At 41.0% G+C, this 15,620-nt stretch overlaps 2 protein-coding genes across 2 annotated transcripts; one reads left to right on the plus strand and one right to left on the minus strand.

Moving 5' to 3' along the window:
- The first annotated feature begins 474 nt into the window (after window positions 1-474).
- On the plus strand, window positions 475-2,453 carry foxe1 (forkhead box E1). The gene has a single exon (XM_035661065.1). The coding sequence runs from the start codon at window positions 816-818 to the stop codon at window positions 1,908-1,910; it is 1,095 nt and encodes a 364-aa protein (XP_035516958.1). The 5' UTR covers window positions 475-815; the 3' UTR covers window positions 1,911-2,453.
- Window positions 2,454-3,554: 1,101 nt separating this feature from the next.
- spag5 (sperm associated antigen 5) lies at window positions 3,555-15,353 on the minus strand. The gene is made up of 25 exons (XM_035661063.1): window positions 15,221-15,353; window positions 14,728-14,798; window positions 14,510-14,629; window positions 12,112-14,420; window positions 11,813-12,005; window positions 11,538-11,654; window positions 11,248-11,340; window positions 11,005-11,139; window positions 10,461-10,580; window positions 10,256-10,348; window positions 9,789-9,923; window positions 9,424-9,517; window positions 9,146-9,293; window positions 8,928-8,978; window positions 8,392-8,566; window positions 7,893-8,026; window positions 6,969-7,137; window positions 6,531-6,678; window positions 5,515-5,761; window positions 5,139-5,271; window positions 4,940-5,020; window positions 4,685-4,834; window positions 4,507-4,581; window positions 4,281-4,361; window positions 3,555-4,171 (listed from the first exon to the last, which is right to left on the minus strand). Exons 2-25 carry the CDS (start codon window positions 14,764-14,766, stop codon window positions 4,100-4,102), a joined length of 5,112 nt encoding a protein of 1,703 aa, XP_035516956.1. The 5' UTR covers window positions 14,767-14,798; window positions 15,221-15,353; the 3' UTR covers window positions 3,555-4,099.
- Between the last annotated feature and the right edge of the window lie 267 nt (window positions 15,354-15,620).

A 15,620-nucleotide genomic window follows, 5' to 3' on the forward strand; every position in this document is an offset into this window, starting at 1 on the left:
TTGAATTTAAAAAGAAAACGCTGCTTGCTTTGACAGTTCTGTTCTATGATACAAAAAAGGTCCTGATTAGAATAAATCTGATAGTCGAAAGTAAATATATAAAATGCAAAAATATATGTATACTTTTTTGATTCACAATAGTTGAAACTTTTTAAAATCTAATCAGAAAAGTAGATTCTGATTTGGACTGTAGATATTTTTTGCCGTTTCAGGATATAATATGAGGATATATTTATTAGATAAATTACTTACATAACACTTTTTAAAACCCTCAAAATAGAATTTCCACCACAATGTCTGCAGACTTGTAAAGTAAAACCTGAACAATAGACCCTTATAATGTGGAGGTATGTCAAGAGCATGTGATGCTTAAGGGGGTGTGGTCCCACAGGTGCTCTGTCGAGGTAAGACACTCTTCAGGTAAAAAGTGACTCATTCTCACACACACCTTAAACACCAGATATTCATGCCACTCTCACACTTTAACTCTTCAACCTGACAACAAACTGTGGGAATAAGCTGAACAAGCGAAGCATTTAATGAAAAAGGATCTCTTGGAAAAGCAAATTACTCCCACTGCACCTGAAGATCTGTTGGATTTGGACTCAAAGACACTGAGTTGTAAGAAACAAGTGTGATCTTTCAAGCAGGATCGTGTGCTGGGCTGATCTCGTTTTGTTTCCACTGTGCAGGATTTATTCTTTTTCCTCAGGGAACTTCATCTAAACTGTGGAAGTACTAACCCTGCGCAGCATTTGCAGTAAGTTTGCTTTATAATTTTCTTTTTACGGGACATTTTTTAACTGTCCCTGACAATGCCAGTGGTAAAAGTGGAGAATGACTCCCCAGCAGACACCACCTCGTCTGCCTCCAACCCTCCACCGCAGACAGAGGAGCAGCCCAGAGGTCGGAGAAGAAAGAGACCTCTCCAGCGAGGGAAACCCCCTTACAGCTACATCGCACTCATTTCCATGGCCATAGCAAACTCCCCTGACCGCAAGCTGACTTTGGGGGGCATCTACAAATTCATCACAGAGCGCTTCCCCTTCTACAGAGACAATTCAAAGAAATGGCAGAACTCAATCCGCCATAACTTGACTCTCAATGATTGCTTTATCAAGATCCCTCGAGAGCCAGGGAGGCCAGGGAAGGGCAACTACTGGGCTTTAGACCCAAATGCAGAGGACATGTTTGAGAGTGGCAGCTTCCTGAGGCGCAGGAAGAGGTTTAAGCGCTGTGACTTCAGCACTTACACCTCATATGTCCATGAGACACCAGTTTTCTCTCCTGTCCAGATTGCGAGATCAGCCGCATATGCCAACTCAGTCTACCCGAACATGACAGTCAGTCCCACCTACGGGCAGCAACTGCCTTCTGCCTATTACCCCTCCTCATCTCCTCCTGGGTTTGGACCTGGTCAGACCCGCATGTTCAGCATCAATAATATCATAGGTCACCCAACTCCAGCTAGCATGCTAGGAGGTCAAGGCCCAGAGGTGATGCAGCAACCGAGCCGCAGCTTCAGTCCCGAAGGGAATCCAAACGGATCCAGTCCCTGCAGCCTGGTAGCCCCGGCTTTCCAGAGCCAACCGTGTGGAGGGGTCGTATCATCCCGCCCCTCTACGCATCCCGGGTTCACCTACTCGGGACCAAACGGCCACCCACACCACCATACATCCCAGGGCTCATATGGACAGGGCCACACCCAGGGCTATGCAATGACAGGACGCCTCCATTCCTCAAGCCACGGGTCGGCAGAGTCCATGGACCATTACGGCAGGGTCTCCCCAGTGCAGTTGGGCTCTTTCTCCCAGTATAGCAGTGCTGCAGGTCCTATCTCTAACACAGGGGGTTACCTGAGACACCCCACGTACCCAGGGAATATGGACAGGTTTGTGTCTGCCATCTGAGCTACTGAGAATCTAGATCTGAGCATCTCACTACCTTGTGAACAGAACATCAGAGAGACTTGAGACGGCACCAAATGAGCCAGAGATGATTGTTTTAGTTTGTTTGAGAGATTTAATAAGACAAAACTCAACAGACTTTTTTTTTTTTTTTTAAACTCTCCTGACACAACTGTGATTTACCACATTAACCCTACAACCCATTTTGCATATTGATGGTAATTTACTGAGATAAACACTATACATTTTGAATTAAATGTCAAGGCCTCTTCACAGAATATGAGAGTGTAAAATGCATCCAATGCTGCCATTGGAGGCTACCAGTGGTTGCAAGCTTTTTTGTTTTGTCATGAATTGAATGTGCAAGTTTAAGATTTACAGTACTGGCTAGTTTAAGTGACAGACTTTGAAATGTTAGAATAAATTATTGTGCTTCATGGTCATAGGCTTTGCAATAAGTGGCTTGTGTGAATAACATTAACTTTGGTATATTTGCATGTATTTTGTTGCCAAATGAAAATGCATATTAGGTTGCCTTTTTGGAAATAAATGGAATTATAGCACTTTTGTTCTTTAAGAATAAAATATTTAAATTATTCATGTATCATTGCTTTTAAAATTTAAGTAATATGACAACATAACTGTTTTCCAAGGGGGAAGATTTGGTTTGCAAGAATTTAGCAAGATAATGAATTTATATAATTTTATAATTCAAATATATTACAAAACAAACAAGGGCCAAAAGAACAACACATAGGCCACCATAAAGAAAATATTCCCCCAAACACATTTTTCTTTTGTGCTTGTGTTATTTTCTTTGCTGTTTCAGCTCAGCTGGTTTGAAGTGTTGTCTGGAGCCACAGTATTACCAGAAACCGTGACCGGCCTCAATTATCATGTCCAGACATCAACACAGCACTTAGACACAGACCCAGTTAATACCACACAGATCCACTAATCAGGAAAATGAATTGACTTGTAACACGATATTTTAGCCTATAAAGATAAGTAGTGCAAGTCCTTTATCTCAACACCAGAAACCCCCTTTAAACAAAGTCAGCATCTGACAAGATGAGACTCGTAAGGAAATGCTTCATAATAGTGAAGACACTTGAATTTTCTATCAGAAAAGAAGCTCTGTTGACACACATGACTTGAAGTTTTTTTTTCCCAACAAAGTATCCTAAGTTGAAAGGGGTCCTGTTTTTTCTCAAGTGCTGCTAAATCTTAAAATCTAAGTGGATTAAATGAGGATAGTAGTAATCAGCAAGTGTCAAATGATAATTTTGAGAAGACAGTGGTTTAATCATTGTAAGACCTGGACTCAAGATAAAAGTGACAAAGATTTGTTTGAGTAATACCAGCTTCGTTTACGGTCTAATGGCAGGCTATAATATAAAGAATTAGGTTGATTTTTGTGGGAAATCTTTTCACACAGTGCACTTATTGTATACTGTTAAACTAGACGAGCAATATCTAAAACATGGGACAGAGATTTAAACCCACTCAGGTGCAACTAGTCACAGCCCATCAACCACAGTTGAGGTTTAATTCAATTGTAAACAGAAAAACCATATGATTGCACTGCTAACAGCTGTTAGATATTGTAAAAAATATTGTATAAAGACAGCAAGTAAAACAGACACATTTTCTGAATGACGTTGTGTATTTGCCACATTACTTGTTATGACCAAAAACAAAACATGAAAATCTGAGTGGAGTGTGATTAAGGTCTCATTACTACTTTCTACCAGATTTTCCTGTTAACTGTTAAATGGCTTGAAGTAAATACTGGGCCAAAATATTAACTGCTCTGGCACACAAATGTATACAATTAAAAACAATAATCACATTACTAAGTGGAAAACACTTACGAATGACATCTGACGCTGGAAAAAGTGCGTCATATTCACTGTCCAGCTTGGAGCAAAACACGTCTGTTTGCAGTACATCGTATGTACAATGAACTGTGTCTGTGTGCGGTTTTAAATATTAGCAAACATTTGCTGATGCAAAATAGACAAACATTTTTAAAGATTAATTATATCACTGGCATTACTCTTGAAACACACATATGAAAAGGAACAAAGACAACTTGCTTTATTTTAAATCATACTAAAAATATAAACACAAGCCAAGCTAAAACATAGCGGACATAAATACAATGAACACAGGTGGCAATAACAAACATGTCAGCCAATGTATTCAATAAGCTGCTGGAGTTGTTCACTATTCTTCATGACATCCGGCAAAGACAGCAGGGTCTGTGCAGAGAAAACATTCATTACCTCAAATGTACATATATTTAATGTATTTACAGGAAAACGAAGTTGAAAGAAGGCACAAAAGCAACATATGAAAATCATCCCTCACCTCTCTGACTTTATTGATCATGTTGTTTAACATCTGGAGCTCATTCTCACTTTTCTGCTGGTTGGTCTGGTGGATGACTTGCTGTAAGAGGCATTACAACACTTTATCACAGTTCTTTAGCAGTTTTATTGCGTATGTAGATAATCTTACTAAAAGGAGATAAATTCGCTGATAAATGTACTCAGTAGTGTTAGTAACTGCTGCAGTACATCAAGCCGATACTTACATGTCTTTTTGCTCTCTCAAGGAGTTTAACTCTGGCCTGCTCCACCTCCTGAAGACTCAACTTCAGTCTCTCCACCTACATAAAATCAGAGAAGTGCTTGCTTAATAGTAGCCTAAAAAGTATTGTAATCAATGTAGAGTATGTAGCAATTAGCACACCGTACGCAGCAGCATCATACCTCCTTCAATAACTGGATCTTTTCTTCCATTAAATGTGCTGCAGGAGCTGATTGGCCACCAGCTTTTCTCAATTCCCCACGCAGGAATTGAGACTCCACCTTTGACTGCTGGAGGGAACGACGAAGCTCAACCACCTCCTTCCGCAAATCCTGTTTAAAAAAATAAATTAAAAAAGTTACATTTAAGCCAACTGTATTCTGAATTTGTTTTTAAAATATATATATATATATGGATATAAGGGTTTTGTGCCTTACATTACTGTCAGTCTTGTGTTTATTTAGAAGTTCCTTGGTCTCTTGTATTTCTGACATCAACTTTGTCACAGTTTTCTCATCCTGTGTAAAGAGAAACAATTTTTGCTTCATTTCGGGGTTCCCATTTCGGAGCTCTTCCATACCATATTTTCCAATCGTAGATGAAGTCAGCACTGAGGAGATGTACTTTAATTCTTACCTGAACTTTCTGCTGCAGTGCTTGACTTCCTTTCTCAACCAGGCTGTTGAGACGGCCAAGTTGATGCTTAAGCTCAAACACCTCAGCCTGGTGTCTGTTGTTTGCAGCCTGCTGCTCCACCTGCAGGCCAGAGCTGGAACAATGCATAAGATAATGTTATTTAAGGAAGAATTCACACAACACCTTAATTTTTACATTAAGCTTGAATAAATGGTGCCTTTAACAAATAAAGAATTACATTTGGGAACTGTAAACATTCATTGAGATCAGAAGTAAGTTTACAAGAATATTAGAAGATATATGAAATTTACTAACAAAATGCCATAATCTCAAAATATATTCCCCATTTATTTAAATCCCTATGTACATCACTTACATGGTGTTTTGCAGCTCCTCCAGCTGAGCATCTTTAGTCTGCCGCACCAACTTCAGGGTGCTGATGAGCTCTGTGACGGTGCTGCCCAGGTCAGCGAACAGCTCTGCGACGCTGCTCTGTTCGTCCTCCTTGGGCTCAAACTCTACTGCGTTCAAATTCTTTTTAGGAGTGACGGCTGCAATGCGGGTGAAGGCGCTCGTCTCACTGAACAAAGTTTCACACTGTGGCTCAGGCATGTCTGAGGGGACTGAAAAGACAGTGAACTACAACTTAGATTTCCCATTGCCCAAAGTCCTTAGATGACATTTAAGCGCTCTCTGAACTGAGTTTGATTTTTCATATGTATGTACGCAAACGCTAGCTCTGCAACTCAATTGCTTCAAGATGTTAATTGTAAGAAATGTGTTAATTCAAAATCTAGTGGGAAATTTATGGCATAGAAAAAAGGCAGAAAATGACAGGTGCGTTTACTATCCGTGTTGAAAATGTTAGATAATGCACATAATGTAGAAAAGGACAAGAATAAGAGTACTGAAAAACATGCCATTGTCACCATCTACTTTTGAAATGGAAAATTTGTTATTTTTGGCTTTAAGGATATCTATGGTCTGCTGAACACATTCAACCCACATTTGAGCTATTTAAATCAAACAGAGGTCTCAGGAGAATCTCTCTCTCACTGTTCAGAGACACTTGCACCTGATAAATGACTACGCTGCTCCATATTAAATTGAATTCTTATATCAGCTCCCCCCGACCCATTCAGACTGACCACCCGCATGAGTTTGAGCAACATCACAGAGACAATCTGAATGTTGTTAGTTGTGTTCAAGGTTAAAAGAAGCTCAATAACTGACAGCTTTTATGAGCAAATTAAATCTATGACAAGTTACATTCCTGTCTCTTAAAAGAACCAAGTCATCCTGAATGAACTGTCATAAACAACACTTATAAGACTGCTAGCGATTACATTTTGGAAAGAGTATCACTTCAAGACACGGGGTGAGCTACAGTACCTGATCCAGGAGGTGTCTCCGTGTTGACATCTTCCTCCTTCTCAGTAGTTAATGCAACCATGATGCTGTCGACAAAAGAGCTGGAGGGGTGACGACGCTCCACGTTGTGGACTGCTTGAGACTCTCTATCCTTCAGTGATTCCGGTTTCTAAAAAGTTAGACATACAAAGCCTGGATGAAAAAAATGTGTTTCATCTCTGCAGTCCACTTACTTTCAGTTCACTTCAGGAATACTTGCTTTTACAAAATGAGTTCTTAAAATTTGACACCACCCGTATAGAGAACTGAACAATCAGTGGTGCCACCAACAGTCTACTAGAAATACAGTTATAGCCTTGCATGCTGTATCTATGCACAGAACATAAGCATGGGCACATATGAAAGTGAGACACAAATTTCTGTTGTTCTGATTTAGGTTTAACAGTTGTTAGGCGTTACCTGGTCATTGAGAGCTGCGTGTAGCTCATTGGTCAGCCCTCGCAGTGTGTGATGCAGCAAAGTAATTTCAGTGACTGCCTGGGCCAGTTTCTCGCCGAGTTCCAGCTGGGTTTCACTGGCTCTGGACCTTGTGGTTTCCAGTTTCTCCTGCAGACTCCTGTTCTCAAGCCTGCGTAACACGTACAGACAAGTTATCTTTTAGTATATACACATAAAAAGTGAGTTCAGCATTAGATATTTTTAAGATTAAATACAGCTGCATGCACACAGATATTTTTATCTTGATCAAATTTACCATAAATTACTTATTTTGAATTATCTTCATATTTGCTGCCACTTTAATCACCCAATGAAAAAACTGTTTTGTTTTATTAACCAGTCGCTCCAGAAATATGTGATGCAACTTTTGTGATGCAAGTTTGTCCAATCCCCACAACCTTTCCACAAATCGACTTTTACCACTGTTGAGCCATACTAGAGATTTTATTCTCACTTGTCTTCAATATTTAATTAATTATACACAACAAAAACAAAAATCTCAACTATTTTTTGTAATTTTCACTTTCTCAATGGCCTAAATATATTGCAACATGCATTACAAAGTTGTTGTTTTTTTTTTTTTGAAAAGATGCTGTCAAATCAGGAATTTTAGGCCACAACAATTCAAAAAAGTCTGCAAAATCCTGGATGGACTGATTAACAAATATAATATAAGGCATCGAACACAATATATAAAGTATATTACATACTGCAAAGAACTTGGGCAAAGTTTTTGACAAAACCCAAAACAACCAGACAGCTGTGGTGTTTAATCAACAATTCTCACTAGCACACAGATAATAATAGCACTTTAATCAGCTTTCAACATTAATCATAAAATACATAAAAAAATATTTTCAATGGGGGTCGTTAGCTTAAACTTACTGAAGTTGACCAAGTTCTCCTTTTAGGTCCTCACACTGGATGTTCCTCTCACGGAGCCCCTGCAGGTTGGCCCTCAGCATACGCTCACTTTCAGCCATCTGCTCCCTCGCCAACTCATTCTCCATCTGTAAGAACTGAAACCAGAAACACGCCATAAAACAGGAGTCACATACTATTCCCATGTTGACAGCACCCTTCCATAACAAGCATACATTGACAATGTACAGCCTGACAGCTTACACAGCTCCACTGCAACAAATTTGGTCCAGTCAATCAATCAAGGCAGCAATGGGGATTCAATGGAGCCAGAACGGGTAAATAAATTTAATATACCACAATATATATTTATACACACAATTATATCGAAGCACTCCTTGCACACAAAAATGGCTTCAGTCTTCTCAGACAAGAGGGGCTAAGTCACAGAAACCTTCAACATTAAGAATCTGAAAAAGAAAAAGAACTGCAAGTGTAAGGCATATACGATCTAAAAACTAACCTCGTTCTCCTCCCGGACACCATGGAGCTGTGTACAAACGTCCTGGAGTTGCTGGATCTCCATGTGCTGGGATTGTGAGAGGAGCTTCAGCTGACTGAGCTGCTCCTCGCTTTGAGCCAGAGCCTGACTTAACTCACACACACGCTCCTCTGACTGACCCAGTGACGCCTCCAACCTGGATCCAGACAGAACACAGGCAGTGGCATTAGTTGTAGTATTTTAGGTAGCATTTGTGGATGTGTGGCATAAAGTTCTTCTCTCAGAAAACAAGGTTGGTCCCATTCTTCTGTCGTAAATGTAGTAAGTTTAAACTCTTGTACTACTTTCTTTAAATACTGTGCACGAGTTCCTTGACAAACCAGAGTATAGGACAAGAGAAATAACTGTGGATACCTAAACATATCATCTTACTAAATGGGCCTTTAGAAATGTAGAATCTATTTATATAAAGAAAGATTAATTTATCTTAGTTTTATTTTCCTCAAAATTTCAGATCAAACCATTAATCCATGACAAAACCATTGGTTAACACTCACTCATTTGCTCTGTCCTTGGCTTGCTGGATGTCTTTCCATGACTGCTGCAACCTAAAACAACAACATGTTTAGCACCTGCATGCTGTAGTTCAATAAGCATTTTGCTCCTTCAAGACCCTGATTGAAAATAATGTTTTAGTAACACAGTATATGTTCCCTTTTATATTCCTCAGCACTGGTATGCCATCAACAAATTAGTGTGGTCGTCAGGATCATACTTTGTAGTCTCGGCAGCGAGGGCCTGCTCCAGGAAGGTGTAGGAGGCCAAAGTGGAGGAAACAGTGGCAGACAGCTCTGTCACCTTCCTCTCCAGCTGACCTCTCTCTTCGTCCCTTTCTGTTAGCTTCTGGCGCAGCACACCCATCTCTGAAATGTAATGAAAAGAAAGAAATGTTTATTGGCTAGTAAAGAAGAACCATATTTAATGTTAATACAACTGTTTGAAAAGAGAGTGAATGAAATGACCAAAGCAAGTTAAACATATTTATGTTTTTACCTGAAGTCAGAATTGTCACCTGAAGATTTAAATCACCAATCTGTTCTCTGGCAGATTGAAGATCCAAATTAGTTTGGTTCCATTCTTCCTCCATCTGTTGAGTATAAGTATAAGAAAAAAAAAAAAAGAAATCTTCATGATTTGCCATCATCATCATCATTCATGTAAGACAAGTAGAAAGGAGTTGCAGGACATTAAAAAGGTCCAGTCTGTAACATTTAGGAGGATCCACTGGCAGAAATTTAATACAATATTCATAACTATGTTTTCATTAGTGTATATTCAGGATGGGGAGGGTGAAGCGAGGGAGTTGCAATCTACACACTGGACCTTTAAGTGTCCGACTTAAATTATAGACATCGGACCTGCTCTCTCTCCTCGACAGCTTGGTCTCTTGCAGACATATGCTCGTCCCGCTCCCTCACAGCAGCGGCCGCCTTCTCATTCAGCTTCAGAAGCATGGGCGCAGTTTTCTGCAGAAGGCCTCTGACTGTGCAGAGCTGTGAAAATATGACCACACAAAAGCAAAAAAGCATCAGTATTATGAGCACTATTGCATTTAACAACAGTTAGAAATGCTGTCACCGTTCCATTAAATGAGCAAGAAAAATGACAAGGTACTGTTGTGTTATTATATTGTGAGAAAATGTCAGATTGAAACACAATTTACACAAATGGTTTAAAATAAAACATTGTTGATGCTGTTGTTAGTACTTTGTCACATCAGTTTCCGTCTCGTTCTGCTCATCTTATCTTTTGCAGCGTCTGGCAGATTGTGAAAGTGGTTTCAGTCTCTAATAAAAAAAAAAAGATTGAAGAGTATTGAACATACTTCTTTCATCAGACTTGAATGTTCCTCTATGGTTCTGGACAAAACATCAGACGCAGAATTTAGCGTTTCAGTGTAGACCTGGTTTAATGCAACCTGCATTAGAAGAGAAACACAATTAAAAAAAAGAGACATTAAAAAGGAATTGTTTGATGTTATACTGAATAGATTAAATAGAGCCGTTTGGTTTTTGCCTGTTCTCCGTTACCTGTTCTGGGTAAGTCCGCTCTAGGGCAGCTAACAGTTCTTGCTGAGGCCCCACAATCCTCTCCAGCTCTGAGATTTCTGTGGCACAGTGTGTCCTCAGCTGTTCCATTGCACTGAAGGCCTGGAAACAGACAAATCAGACAAAGACTTGATGCTCTGGGGATGAAGAATGCTACAAAAAGCAAAAAAAGCACTGGCAATAATGTTAACTTTCCATGAACATTCCTTAAGCTGGAAAACTACCACTTTTGCTACTACATGAAATTTTAAGCATCGAGTGTTGAAATACCTCAGTTTGCTCCTCGGCCAATATCAGCACAGAAGAAATATTATTTTATCTAATCTTTTCACAACACATGCATGACAAACTATAGCCCTGGTTTGCAGAAATACTGGCTTCAGCAACACAAAATAAACAGAAATCTTTTTCAACCTGCAGTACAGCCACTTGAACAAGGATCGGTATACTTGTGGAACTAGAAACAAAACATTCATTAAACTACTACGGCAAAATGAACAATTAAGAGATTTGTCACTGTACTTACGGCCTCTTTGGCTGTGAAGGCCTCCTCCATCTGTATCCTCATGTCATCTTTTTGGTGAAGAGCATCTTTGACCTTCTGCATCATCGCTGTCTGTGTCTCCTTCGTCTTCTCACATAGAGACTTCATCTGACCGTACTAAACACAAGGAAACTACACATCAGCTAATTCATCCCCATTGGACCATTACACAAAAGTATGCAATCGATGTCAAATGGCAGAGACATGAAAGACATGTTCACATACATGGGAAACAAGGCTTTGATGGTCCTCTCTGACAACGTCTCCTATTTGCTTCATGTTAGAGAGAGCAGCATCCGTGTCACAACTCAACGAAGTCTGTTGTGACAGATACACACACAACTATTATTAAAGCACTAACTCCGGTGTCATCGTTGTTTCACATACAATATTATACATTTTCAAAAACATTACTTAGGTTCTTGGAAACAGTGACATGAACAGAGCCTTTTATCATAAAAGTTTAAACAATTTTGCAACATAGAACATGTGTAGTGACAATGTTTGTGTCGTACCATGGTGACTCTCATGTCCTGCATACACTGGATGAGGTTCTGTAGGGAACTTCCGTCCAACTCCAACTCACCAATCCTGTTCAGAGCCTCCAAATATAGGTCTCTGTGCATTGTGGTCTATATAAAATACAAAAACAATAATCCATTAAAACCGTAATCATGGCCTCTGTGAAAAATCAACAGATTGCTGACATAAAAGAAACAAGATGAAGTTAAAGAATTAAATCTACAAAAAAGAAAAAAAAAAAAAACTGAATGTCTGAATGTGTCCTTACCTGACTGAGTTCAGTGTGGTCAGTCTGCACTAGTTTCTCCCTGAGGTCTGAAGGTGCAGGGCCTGTAGAAGGACAACCATTTGTCCTGGCTGCAGCTAACTGCTGCACCAGAGCCTCCACCATGATCATGCTAGACCTTAACCTCTGTTCCAGCTCTTGTCTGGGGAGACACTCAAGGCTGCCTGGAGGTACACTGAGAGCACGTCAACAGAAGGAAACAGTGAGTGGCAGACAGAGAAAACACAGAAAGCTGAACTGGCCATGTCGTTATTATTGAATAATCCAGAGGGAACACTTACTTCCACAGGAGGGGGTCGGTTACAGTGCAGGAATCAGCCACAGAGAAATCCCTCTTTCTCTCAAATTGGCCAGATGTATTGACACTGTGATCTACCCATTTCATCGGAGTGGTGCCCACACAGACACTGTGGGATTCTGCAGGAGAAGCTCTTGCCGATGGGGCCGTGACGGCAGCAGTAGGTGGATCAGGCGCAGAGGCAGCCGCAGCAGGACCCATCTTTCCTGACGCCAAGAAGAGGAACTCTGCCATCTGCCGAAGCTGCTGCTGCAGGGGACCATCTGGAATCAAAGGGATATCCAGAACCGGCTTCTCCACCTCAGGCTGACGCACTGGACAAGGCTTCACCACGCCCACATCCTCGACTGGCTCAGTTACTAGGCCTGGCTGGGCCCTGCAACCTAGTGCCGTAGAGTTTAACAGAGGCCGTGGCATGGGGCTCTCCAAGTGCTCTGCCCAGAACCCAGTGGGGTTGACGTTAACAGGAGCTACGAAGCTCTTTTCACCCTCAAGAGCAGAATCGTCAGCCAAAAATTGGTCCACAGGGGGATCCTTATGAGTTTTTAATGCAAATAGAGAAACTCTTCTAACATCAGGACTGAGGAATCCAAACTGAAAAGCTGATGCTACTGTGGGACACTCAGACAGCACTTTAAGAACATCAGGGAGGTTTTCTGCACAAGGTTTTTCTGCAGAATTACAAAGAACAGGTCCATTTCCAGATGAGCCGAGAGCGCTGTCTTTTTCCTCATTGGATTCATGGGGTCTAGTGCTGATTTGCACTTGAGAGACATGCTCCAGATGCACTTCCACAGGGGTTGGAGTCTCTGCCGAGGTCACAGGATGGCTGCAGTCAGATTCAGTTTTGTGAAGCACTGAAGGCAATGCACTGTCCTCAGGATGTATGGAGTCCTTTTTCGGTGTTTCTTGTATTCGAGAGTTAACAGATTCATCATTCAGTGCCTTTAAAGACAGGGGAGTCACAGAAGATGTACTGACAGCTGGTCTGTCAGTTTCTACCACAACTTTATCGTTTTCTATGTGGCTGATATTGTAGTTATCTTGAATGTGATCCTGTGTACTGGATGTCGGTACGCTGTTGTCGTCCCTGGGCTGGCAGATCACGGCGTGCTCGTCAGGCGGAGGGGAAGTCTTCTGAGATAACTGGTTGCCATCTGATTTTTCAAACTCACTTCTGGCACTGATGAACGAGCCGAATGTAACACCCTCCTGTCTGCCAGTCTGGCTATCAGGTACCACCGAGCTAATCTGTTTAACTTCATCCACAGCATCAAGACTGAATGGTAATGGTTCCTGGTTAACGGCAAGGTTGCGACTTGGCGTTGGTGAATAACTTTCAATATTACAGTATGGGTGATCTAAATGATCATCACCGTTTTGAACATCTTGGTCACTAGCGAACATGCTTGGATCTGTACCATAATTGTAAATGGTAAATGACTCGCTGCATGCCGCAGTTTGTTCAGCTGGTAGAGGAACAGGCTCATCTGCAAGTTTGGTGTCATCTGAAATTTGAATCTCACCTCCAGTGCAGTTAAATGATTTGAAGGTCACGTCACTCAGTCCGTTAGCAGGTTTTTCAGAACCATTTGTGGCTCCAGACAAGGTGGTGATAACACAAAGATCGTTTTCACTACTGCAGTAGAGATGATCTGCATGTTCCACTCGACATAGTTGATCAAAGTCACACAGATTTGTTAAATTCACACTGTTGTCTTGTAAAGGTTCACCAAGCTGTGCCTTGGGCAGAGGAATGGTCTCATCTTGTAGTCTGGTGACATCAGAAACTTCCACCTCACCGCCATCGCAGACAAACGATTTCAAAGTCACCTCTGTCTTTCCACAGAAGTCGTGCTGAAAAGCTCTGATATCTTCTGTGGCACACTTATCATCCAAGTCTCCGGAGGCCAGTGTAGAGTTTGAAATTTCACGTGCTGCGTCAATGTCAACCAAGGAAGCATCCTTCACCTCAGGATTGTGATAGGGGTGTTCTATGTGGTCACTGCAGGACTGAACTACCATGCTGTCAGAGATGACCGTATCTTCTGTTTCATGAGTGTTTCTTGTAGCCTGATCTTTGGGCAAAAGAATACTCTCTTCTACGCACACCGAAGAGCCTGTAATCTCAACCTCCCCACCAGGACAGATGAAGGATTTAAATGTTACATCTCCAAGTCCACAAGTTGTCTCACTAGATGTCATGTCAATATTGGAAGCAATGGTTTGTATCGCTTTGGTGGATGGAGGAGAGAGCAGGTGGGGCTCTGAGTCACAGAGAGGAACATCGCCCTGTTGATTAGGAAGAACTGAGGGTAAGAAAAAGTAACAAAGACATTGCAAACATTAACATTTCAGTGGTTTTTTTTGTGTCAACTCACCTTTTTCACAACGTCTCCACTGAGCAGTGGTTTTGATTTAAACCTTGATGGAGTTGACAGATGAAGCATTTCATTATCCAGACTTCTGAGAGGGGTACGCTCTCCACATCTGCTTGAAGGCTATCATCAACAAAAGTCAAACCAAATATTATCAGCTTGTCATGTAGTAATTTAGTAAATAAAATACATTGCGCATAAGGGAGCACAAAAAGTCTTACCAAGCCTTCCCCACTGGAACTTGACTTCCTGGAGGACATTACTCTGGAGTACTGGGAAACAACTTGTACAACTGCAAAAGAAGACAAACAATTTCTTGTTAAACGTGTTTTTTTGTTTTTAAATAGCTGATTAAGCTGCTTGGTGGACATTATCGTTAAGCCAGTTTCCAGAGACAGGCTCACATTATGATACAGGCAGTTGGCCAGAAGTTGGCTTATAAGTGCAAAAAACTAACCAAACAGAACTTGGATGTATGTGATAAATGTGTAAATTACTACACAAAAGCGTGCTAAGAATAACGTGAGCAAGGTCGCAGGATGACAAACTAGTTTAGGAAAGCGTTACCGACCGAAGTCGTTAGCTAGCCAACGTAAGTTACGTTACATTAACTCAAGTGAAGTTTGCACACACCGTCAAATAACCGACATTTTACACCAACCAACCTATGGGCTCCGTGAGGCAGCACATTAAATCATATAAGAGCACATTTACCTCCCAGTATTTACCAGCCAGCTGTAACCAACGTTGTAAAAGTGATGAGAATAGAGTAAACAAACCAAAAGCGTTCAGCTGCCATCAACCGCGTTTCATTCAAAACACAAATGTCAGCTCTGCTATTGGTCCGTTCCTCTTCTTCGGTGGTTTTTTAACCCACTGGGCGGATGTACCGCGCTCTGTCACACGCTGCTGCCCCCAACAGGACACTTGTGTCACTACACAAGGGCGTTTTCGTTAGTTATAAAATCTACAATTTTCCTCTTTTTTGTCTTTTTAGATTTGTACAGCCAGATTTCTTTTTACCTTTTTATTTTTCTTAAAGTATTTTTTTCTGCTTTTTTTATGCCTTTTTTTGATAGGACAGCTGGACACAGACAGGAAAGGGGGCAGAGAG

This window comes from Morone saxatilis, unplaced genomic scaffold (genome assembly GCF_004916995.1).
Source record: "Morone saxatilis isolate NCDOM2014 unplaced genomic scaffold, NCSU_SB_2.0 Contig17, whole genome shotgun sequence".
Classification (NCBI taxonomy): Eukaryota; Metazoa; Chordata; class Actinopteri; family Moronidae; genus Morone; species Morone saxatilis.

Coding starts and splice junctions, on each gene's coding strand:
- foxe1 (XM_035661065.1), top strand. CDS start 816: ATGCCAGTGGTAAAAGTGGAGAATGACTCCCCAGCAGACACCACCTCG.
- spag5 (XM_035661063.1), bottom strand. CDS start 14,766: ATGTCCTCCAGGAAGTCAAGTTCCAGTGGGGAAGGCTTG. Junction 11,341..11,537: donor AGGACATGAGAGTCACCATG/GTACGACACAAA, acceptor CTGTCACAACAG/ACTTCGTTGAGTTGTGACAC. Junction 8,027..8,391: donor GTGTCCGGGAGGAGAACGAG/GTTAGTTTTTAG, acceptor TTCTGGTTTCAG/TTCTTACAGATGGAGAATGA.